The following is a 10492-nucleotide window of genomic DNA, read 5'->3' as shown; positions in this document are numbered from 1 at the left end:
ACACACAGTCAAGCCATTCATTTCACTGACTTTAAAGGAAGTATTTGAGCTGATTGGCAGATTCTGAGCTGTAATGAAAAGAATTCATTCATAGACTTACTCCAGCACTTGGACGTACACCTTACAATTATGAAAGAAAAAAGGTCTTTTTAAGAGTGTCTTGGGTATATACTGTAATTAGATTCATTTTGATTTAAAGTGTTTAATTAGTCAGTTATTTAGTTCTCATTGCTACAAATGTCATGAATGTCAATTACATATAGTGACCCCAAAACTTATTCGGACATATGGACATGACACTCTCTAGACAACAAAATATCAAACAATATGTGACCTGCAAACAAATAGCATTTCCTCTGAACAAAATCTTGTTTTGGGGATTTTTAGTGGATGTGTGTCAGTTCTCCTCAAGTTCACACAGGTGTCGTTAAAGTTCATCACATTAACATATTAACTTCTGTTTGAAAACCGTTACGATACAATTGTTCTTCATTTTAAACAGCATTTTTTAAATGTAAACTTTCAGATTTCAATGAAGTTATATTTTTGTTTAAGTTGGATTAGACCCTGTCCTGTATCAGTGGCCTGGTTTGAAGTGACTGTAGCATCTCGGAGGGGTGCCATGGAGAGCTGACAGGCATTAGCATAGAAGTGCATCCCATGCTAATGTGAGGGCTGCAGTCTGATGCTTCTGCAGGCAGGGGCTCCGTCTCTCCAATGGACGGTTTCCTGAAGGAGGGGCAGAGCCTGTGGAGCAAACTCAGCTTCCTCGTACACCGCTGAGACAGCAAGAACCATCTTCACCTCTTAGTCCCGAGCACAGAAGCCCATCTGAGAAGTGCTGAGGACTTTACAAGTTTTAGCTGAAATAGATCATGATGTTTTTGCTCACTCATGACAAACAGATAAAAAGTAAACAAATAAATACCTTTTCAACGATAAATTATTTGTTTATATGTATCTTTTATCCACGTCAACCCTAAATATTATTAGTAGGCTATATTAGAAAAGTAAACAGTAACCAACTAAATAGAGAGGTCAAAATATGTGACCCTGGAGCACAAAACCAGTCTTGAGCAGCACAGGTAGTATATTTGTAGCAATAGCCAACAATACATAGTATGGGTCAAAATTATCGATTTTTCTTTTATGCCAAAAATCATTAGGGGATTAAGTAAAGATCATGTTCCATGAAGATATTTAGTAAATTTAGTACCATAAATATATCAAAACTTCATTTTTGATTAGTAATATGCATGGCTAAGAACTTCATTTGGACAACTTTAAAGGGTTAGTTCACCCAAAAATGAAAATTCTGTCATTAATTACTCACCCTGATGTCGTTCCAAACCTTAAAGAGCATACACTTATGACTGGTTTTGTGGTCCAGGGTAACATATATGAAATGGTTCGACAAAAAGAATGAACTGTGAAATTGTGTTCTCTGAAATTGTGTTCTCTGAATTCTCTGAAATGAAACAGCAAAAATGTAATTCATTCATGCATCCATTCATTCAAATAAATGCATAAATTTCATATGACACTTGCAAATTATTTTGTTATTTTTACATTTTATTTATTCATATTTTTAATTGTGGGGACAGTAAAAACATTACAAGATAAGCAAAAGATTGCACTGTAAAACAAATATATAAAGAAAACTAAGATTATTGCAGCACATTTTACAAGAAAATACGGTAACACTTTATTTAAAGATGTCATAATGCATAGTAATTACCTAATTAAGTACTTAGTAGTAGCTGTTGTACTTACATGAAACAAAATGTACTTACCATGTAACTAAGTTATGGAACAGCATTTATATACACATATATACACATATATAACAGGCCGAGTCTGTTACTAGTACACTTAAGTACAATCCAGATACACTTTATTTTAAGTAGCTTATGCCTGTGTAATATTCTGTACTTTTAATGTAATTATAAAGGTATTAAATGTATTTCAGCTGTGTACTGCTGGGTTAAATCAAACTAAGGTGCAGCTGAATAAGGTGTACAGTATAGATACTTAAGTACAATCTTAAAGTAGCTTATGTCTGTGTACTTACATTTGTAATTACGTTGTATAAAGTCTGCATCACATATGTAACAATCTTTTGGTTACATAAGAAGCTGTGTAACAGACTCGGTTTAAAAGGTCCTGGTATAATATTATAAACTGTAAATTAAGATGAATCTGATAAGATAAATAGACTTTGGCATCATAAACACCACTGATTTCTTGTAAGAGTCACTTTGCAGTTAGTGTCACCCTGTTGTCTTTGAACATCAGTCGCATGAATGGTGTTTCTGGTTTAGTTTTGCAGTGATCACTCTTGTATCGTGCAGTGCCACAGTCTGATCTGTCTCTGCCAGCTTCCTGTTCATAAGAGCGGCTGTGTGTTTACTGCTGTTTATGTCACTCTTGTGGAGAGTGGCTGAATGTAGCTGGCAGGTCTCTTTAGCCCTCATTTATCTGCTGCTTGATGAGCTCTACTGCCTATGATCACAGGGCCATCGCAAAACTTATATAATCAAGTACAGCAATTAGCAAAGCCGAGAGATGGTGTACCCATCTGATATGAACAGGCTTATTCATCCACTACAGCAAGATAACAGCAATCATTCAAGATCCAACATTTTATTTTAATGGTCTACATGGGCAAAAACATTGAGGAATATGGATGAATCAAGGTATAACAATGACTGTTAGACACAGGAGTGCAGAAGTAGACTCTTGCTGTGAAGGAAAAGCACTGTTTTCGTTTACATAATATATATGTGTATGTGTATATTTATTACACACATACAGCATATATTTAGAAAATATTTACATGCATATATTTATATTCATATAATTTATATCATATATAAAAATATTTAATATATAAACGTAAGATATTTTTCTTAAATATATACATGAATGTGTGTGTATTTATATATACATAATAAATATACACAGTACACACACATACAGTATGTAAACCTTTTATTTTGGATGCGATTAATCGCGATTAATCGTTTGACAGCACTAAAAAAACACTTTACACTTTAGTATTTACTTTTAAATAGAGTACTTATGGGGACCTCTCATCTCTCAAGGACATCTAATGATGAAGCCTGTAACCCCCCCCCAACACACACACTTTTTTTCCCCATGTACATTTGTTTTACATCATAAAACACATCTGGTTTATAAAGCTTCTTTTTTTTTTTTTTACATCTTCAGTATTTTCAATAAATGCTATGTAAACAAAACTTTAAAACAATAATAATAAGTATTTCTTACTCTTCATAATATTAATATACTTTAAAGTAGTAACTGCAAACTGAATGTAATGTTTTAATACATTTAATTACATGTTAATGAAATGTAATATAGTTTAAATTGATATTTTATTTAATATTATTAACATTATTTGTTAATATTAATTTATAATATTTATATTAAATGTCATTGGAATTTAGTTCTTTTTTGACATACTTAAGTACACTGAAAAAAATATGAAGCAATTTTCACTCAGAAATTGCTAGACAATTTTCCAATTAATTTGAAACAGCACGTAACGCACTTAAATAAATGTGAAATTTTGAAATAAAAATACTTGATTGTTTTTAGTGTAATTTCATAATTATGATAATTATAAATATGGTTAAAGTGTTCTGTTAAATGTACTGACAATGTAAACCAAATTATTATACTTGTGTCACATATATATTTGTCATTTGTTGCTATATAGTACATTTAAAATGTCTTAACTTTAAAAATATCAAATAACACTACAGCTAAAATGATAATTAAGTACATGTGCTTTAGTATGTTAGTCAGCACATCAAAATAAATGTACTTCTTTGAAGCATGACAAATATTAAAACAATGATTTAAAATCTAATTTAAAGTAGAACTTCTAATTTGACGTAATTACAAAGTGTACATTTTAAATGTGTACTTCAGTGGCCTTTTAAATGAGTAATATTAAGTACATACACCACAAGTGTACATTTACTAGTTTGAGAACTGTATCATGGAGTAGTGTCTAATTGTGCCTCAGTGTGGAGCAGCTGCTGATGCTCTGAGTGCAGCGGCAGGAATGTGAGGGTCAGTGCCGCCACCTGGTCAGAGATCTCACTCTCAAACCCTGCATTCACACTGCCCCAGGACAACCAGTCCAACAGCTGTCGTTTACGACGAATATAATGCAGTATCTGGTACTGCGCTTGTATAAAAATATTTAAAGCTGCATCTCTCTAAAATAATGTTCGATTTCACACCAGACTGCATATTCTAGGCTCTTTGCATTCTTCATGCAGATTTGGGTCGAAGATACACAGAGGGGCCGATCGCCACATTCTTTCGGTTTATCTGGACCTCTATTAGGACGTATCTGCAGTGGATGAGAGGAGTCTGTTTTAACTGCAATTGTTCAAGTCGTCTCGGATCGCCAGACAGGAAGCGCATACCGCCTTTTGACATTTAAGAGCATTCGCATAAACATTTTTGCAATATAACTCCATTTATGACACGTCCCAGATTGTGCAGCTTTGCGAGAGAAGAAGTTAAATGTGCATGGAATGACACTATCCCTTCTGGGACTTTGCATTCTCCCTATTTCCTTCCCAAAATTGGTCAAGAGCAGCATAAGCAGTGTGTTTTGGTGTCACTGACCTCTCAAATGCCTTATCGATGAGGGAAAGTAAACAGATTTAAAATAAATGCGAAATTATAAAGCACTACAACATTTAAAGAGACAGTAATCATTGTAATGATTTAATAAATCCATCCAAACAAAACAGATTGTTTGCCAATAAAACTTAGCAGTTTATGTATAGCAGTAAAACTAATGACGTATTCTTCGAAGGCAGACGATTTGACATCAAAAATAATCTATTAGCACAAACAGAAAACACCAATCAGTAAAGTCACAAGACAAATATATTAAAGTAAGTCAAGATTTTCTCACACATTTCTGCCTGCTGTACTAATACAATCAGTTCTTTCAACAGAACTTGTGGTAAGTACATAAACGCAGTTCTAAAGCATCAACCGTCTCGAGAAAACCTCCTTTGTGTACAGAAAGAGGGAGATATACCTCTTAAACTTCATTTGGGGTACACAGCTCTTTACACAAGTGTCCTGTTCTGGATCTCTGTCCATGAGCGGGCACAAGCTCAGACAGGATGGTATGCTTTACAAAAACACTAGTTTTCCCCAAAGCTGATTTTGTGCTTGTCTCACTGATAGAGACTGATGTTCCCCTGAATAGTTCCCAAGAAAGTCCTGTGAGGAAGGAATCCACACGCAGTGCTGCAGAAGTGGTCCAGTCTCAGTCATGGAGTCGAGTGAAGCTTCTCTGTCTCAGAACCAAACACTGGCCTTCGCTTTGTCTTGCCCAAGAGCTGTGGGTAAGCAAAAAAATCATTGATTTAAATGATGGTTTATCATACAGGAAAACAGAAATGTGTCAGCAGGATGAGCTTTTGCTATGTCATTTATAAAGCAGAAGATATATTAGTAGGAATGCAACAGTTTTCAAATTCTGTCTGATAGTTATGTTATTTTCATGATATTTTGAATACATTAAAAATAAACCAATAAAAAAATATATATATATATATAATGAATTTAGGCATCACAACATGTACAGAATTTTAAAACATGATGTTCATTAAATTCTGAATAATTCTGAAGTGTTATTAAAAATTATTAAAAATAAAAATAAAATTGTTCTTATGTGTCAGCAAAAGGAATCTAAATGTAAAAATAGAGAAAATAATGATGCACAATTATTCAATATGCACAAGTATCCAATATCGACTAACATATCCAATACTGCCCAAAAAATATTAGCCTGTAACTGATATGATAACTCATCTAAATATATAAACCCGGCTTGACATTATTTAGATGTAAAAGCAAATTATAGAACAATGTGAAAAGTTTGACATTTTTCAAACTAGTCAAGACAAGGAGGATCTAGTTATTAAAGGGGATTATTACGCAATATGAGTTGCAACTATCCTTTCATTTTAGTGTTTTGTGTCTTTAACTTATAACATGAAGCTGTTTTTGCACTGATGCTAGAGTTATTCATTTGACATATGCACTTCTGTTAAAAGTTTGGTTCAAAATTGACTGTAAAGACATTTATGTTACAAAAGATTTCTATTTCAAATAAATTTAGTTCTTTTGAACTTGATATTCATTAAATAATCCTATAAAAAAATATTAAGCAGCAAAACTGTTTTCAACATTGATATTAATAAGAATTTTGTCTTGATCAAATCGGCATATTAGAATGATTTCTGAAGGATCATGTGACACTGAAGACAGGAGTAATGATGCTGAAAATTCAGCTTTGCATCACAGAAATAAATTACATTTTAAGATATATTTAAATAGAAAGCAGCTATTTTAAATTGTAATAATATTTCATAAACCCATGCTGTAGAAGTGTGCAGATTCCTGATCTGTTCTCTCATCTTGTCTCACCTGTATCATGATAGATGTCCACTGACCCATGGAATGAAGCAGGCCAGCTTGGTGCTGGGATGCTACTTGGTTCCAGCTCAGTTTTGATTCCGTCTGCGCAGGACGTCGGGCTGCAAGACGCTCTTACACCGGGCAGCAGAAGCGGGCTGAAGCGCGGGTCCAGAGCGGGGCTGTGGGCGTGATGGAGCACGTGGTGGGCGTGCGGGTGTGGGTGGCGGGGGTGCATGTGAGGGTACATCTCGTGTACGTGAGGGTATCCCGCTCCACCCTGCGCTCCCAGGCCGTAGTGCCAAGAGTCAGTAAGAGCAGAGGGAGGGGGCAGGCCGGTCTGCACGAGGCTGTGGCTGCTCCAGAGGCCAGTGTCTGCAGGGTGGAAGGAAGCGGCGTGGGGGAAGTCAGGGTGAGAGGAGGTCTGAGATGGGTAGCCGCTACCCCACAGGGACGATGGTAAAGGTTGACTCTCAGAGTGGGAGTTTCCTTCTGAAACACAACAAACAGTTAGCTCCTCAGTGCCATAATATCTGGATATCTTGTAGTATTCTGTCATATCATGAAAAAGTGATTAACATGTAAAAACATACACTTTTCAATACAGTTTTATATCAATTTTAATATAAAATCTTGATGTTGACAAAAAAACAAACAGTTCACAAATACAGAATGTGTTTAGCTAAGCAGTGAAGCTATATAGACCAATCAGAAGCCAGGACTGGGACGATAATGTCTATTTTTGAGTTTTCAAAGTTTTTCTTACTATTTTGTCACTTTTTCTCTTTCCGATTCATCAGCATGCATGCAAATTTTCGGCATCCTGATGAGTTGTAGAATGTGCGTATAAAAATTTATATTGTTTCTATTGTTTTTGGATCAGTTTGACATGCAAATTTCATGGTTAAAGGCAGAAAAATGGTATGTATTTTGTTATGTTAGTTTCCCAAGTACCCTCTAAGGGTATTTCCATTTATGCATTTGGAAGATGCTTTCATCCAAAGACATTTACACTGCACTGATGTTTTGGTGCCCAATTTTTGATGGGAATCTGACCCATAATTTTGGCTTTGGGATGATCTTACTGTTTGAGCTTCAGGAAAGCACACAGAAGAAGTACTTTTCCACAATTTTTCTACTTAAAATGTTTTTTTGTTACAACACTGTTTATAAAATGCACAAAAATGTTAAATACATTTTTAATTTGATAAATATAAATATGTTTGTCTGTTTTTTTTGTAATGTGTGAGAACTATTAATGTCAATAGAGTGACTGGATTCATTAAATTGTCAATTTGACCCAAAGATTTTGAACGTAAAAATGGTTGATATTGAACTGTATAAAATGATTCCATTGCAATTCAATTAATAACTACATTTATCTGCAAGCATGTAGATTCCCGTAAAACACAGTCTTCTACCTTTCCACGGTCCTCCAGAGTGAAGCCTGCCGGTCTTGGCATCATTGCTGAAGGCGCTGGGCTGGCTCAACGCACGTGAGAAATGCTCGTCCACCACATCCCCGATGTCTCCACGGAAATAGGTGAACACCACACACCTGGCACTCAAGTACTCGGCCTCGGCAGGCTGCGTCTCCTTGCAGCGCTCCACTTCGCCAGCGCTCTGCTCCTCCTCTCGAGGAAGCTCAGGCTCAGGACGGGGCTTCAGCGTTCCAGACTGCTTACTCTGGCCACAGGGAGAGGGAAACTCCTCAGACTCCTGCATCCTGCTGTAGGCACTGAACTTCTTCTGCTAAAAGACCCAGATAGTGTTAAATGTGAAGAATAACTGGTCAGGGGTTAATAGCACACATTCACCACCTGGTCTTCGACCAAAATAGATTGTTGAGGATTGTCTCTGAGTCGATGGCCCAGTGCCCACACTTGGCACATTAGCGGTACGCTGATTTACGCCCGTGAAGATTTCCGTACGAGAGACTGTATAAACACATTCAGCTGTAATTCACTGCATGGAATTTGAAGAATTCTATATCGAATGTCATGTGGTTTTATTTGATAACAGTAGTATTTAGATAATAAATCAGTCTGGAGACACCTTCTCATATCATTATTATTATTTTACACTTTTTAGAATAACAATAAAATCATCAAATCTACAAATGGAAGTATAAGAATAACTAAAATGGGATTACACTTTATTTTAAGGTGTCCTTGTTACATGTACTTACTATTATAAAATAACAATAAATTATGCATAATTACATGCAAGTAATCCTAAAACAAACCCTAAACCCTAAGTACATGTATTAATTATTATTACTCAGTGCTTAAATGTATAATTAAACTGTAACAGGGACACCTTAAAATGTTACTGAAAATATGCTTCATGAACTGCATCTTGACTCTGAGATGTTTTTAAACAGGGTCTAAACACTTCATTAAATATATATGTATATATATACAGTCAAACCAAAATTTATTCATACACCTTCAACATTTCTCACATTTATCCCAGGTTATTCACAAGGCTTAATTTTGTTCAGTCTGTGGTGTAAAAAGGTCACGTTAGCAATTAAAGAAAAAACACTTAAGCAAAACATGGTCAGGTCAAAATGTCTGAATAATTTTTGGTCCCAAATTTTACTGTATGAAGAATTTTTGTGTATAATATGTCACGGTTCAGTTTATTTTGCTTTCCTCACTTATATAAATGAACTATAGTGTCCTGCACCCACTAGTAAAAAAAATTATATCTGGTGTCTGAATATTTTTTTTACAGTTTGACTGTATATATATATATATATATATATATATATATAATGTAACATTTATACAGCTGATGCTGTAAGAGTGCAAAAATGTCTGAAGCAGAACTTTCTGTTTCTAACTCTAATATATGACCTACCTGTTGTTGCTGCTGCTGCTGATGGTGATGGTAATATGCTGCTGCTGCTGATGTCGCGGGCAAGTAGTGATGAGCTCCATAACTCTGATGATACATAACATCCAAACAACTCATGGCAGAGGCTTAGGCGAGCTCTTCAGAAACACGGCAGCTTCCTCAACCACAGATGCATGTTGCCATCATTCCCCCCAATATAAACCTGAGCGTTGACAAAAGCGCCGCAGTTTGTAAAAGAAAATATTAGCATAAAAACAAAAGTGTCCCCATCGAGGCTTCACCACCTACAGACAGACAGCGCATCAAAACAGAACGACAGGCGCGAGCTGCTGCTGAAGTTACTGGAGCTTCTCTGATTGGTGGGAAGTTTGGAGCGCTGCGATCTGATTGGTGGAATCAGGGCTCCGCAAAATAAACTGAAACAAATATTCAGAAATCACGACTAGTAAAAAACAAACGCTAACACTTAAATAATACTTAACAGATACTTAGCTGAGGTTATCAAGAGCATTACGCCTTTATTTGCATTATTGCTTTGCATTTTTCTAAATTTAATTTATGTTCCTGTGGCTTATGGCTTAATATGCATTTTGGTAATATTAGTTTGTAATGGTAATATGTTAATCGCTTGAGGGGAAATTGTAATAACTGAGGTTTTGATTTTGCGTGCTGTCCTCATAATTATCAATGATTTAGGTAGGTTTGTATTAGGCATGTGCTGCCACCTGCTGAGTGTCCAAAGCACAATTTACTGGGTGAATTTCTTTCAGATTTAACATTAGACTTTTAAACAAAGAATTACAAATATGTAATATAATGTATAATGCACCAATAATCACTTAAAAAAAACATTGCATAAGACTGTAGTCAACTACAGAACAGGAGAGCAGCATCAGAGTACTTTTTCATTGTAACAAAGGAACCTAATGCGATGGGAGCCATTTAGAAAATACAAGATGGTTCATTATATTATTAATTTGCTCTGCCTAGCTCTGTTCCCAGTTGTTCTCATCTACTCGTGTAGACAGGGCTGAACTTGTCATGGCAAATGGTTTATTCACTCTGATGGTTAGACACAATGCAGAAAGAGATGTGAATAATTCAGTGGTGTTGTGATACTAAGTTTATCTAGGGCTCAGTCTGAGTAGGG

General features: G+C 35.5%; 1 protein-coding gene across 1 annotated transcript; it reads right to left on the bottom strand.

Annotated features, from left to right (window-relative positions):
- Positions 1-4758: 4758 nt before the first annotated feature.
- On the bottom strand, positions 4759-9646 carry LOC306876897 (transcription cofactor vestigial-like protein 3). The gene is made up of 4 exons (XM_079428346.1): positions 9346-9646; positions 7902-8232; positions 6493-6972; positions 4759-5399 (listed from the first exon to the last, which is right to left on the bottom strand). Exons 1-4 carry the CDS (start codon positions 9457-9459, stop codon positions 5359-5361), a joined length of 966 nt encoding a protein of 321 aa, XP_079284472.1. The 5' UTR covers positions 9460-9646; the 3' UTR covers positions 4759-5358.
- Positions 9647-10492: the final 846 nt, after the last annotated feature.

The sequence above is a fragment of the Barbus barbus genome, assembly GCF_936440315.1.
Source record: "Barbus barbus genome assembly, chromosome: 11".
In the NCBI taxonomy this organism is placed as follows: domain Eukaryota; kingdom Metazoa; phylum Chordata; class Actinopteri; order Cypriniformes; family Cyprinidae; genus Barbus; species Barbus barbus.
Note: the sequence above shows the minus strand (reverse complement) of the source record. Positions and strands in the feature narration are given on the sequence as shown.

Bases quoted from the DNA above. Each gene is read 5' to 3' on its own strand.
- LOC306876897 (XM_079428346.1), bottom strand. From the start codon at position 9,459: ATGAGTTGTTTGGATGTTATGTATCATCAGAGTTATGGAGCTCATCAC. The intron at 6,973-7,901 runs GTAGAAGACTGT...GTTGTGTTTCAG, and splicing joins CTCTGGAGGACCGTGGAAAG to AAGGAAACTCCCACTCTGAG. The intron at 5,400-6,492 runs GTGAGACAAGAT...GCTTACCCACAG, and splicing joins GGACATCTATCATGATACAG to CTCTTGGGCAAGACAAAGCG.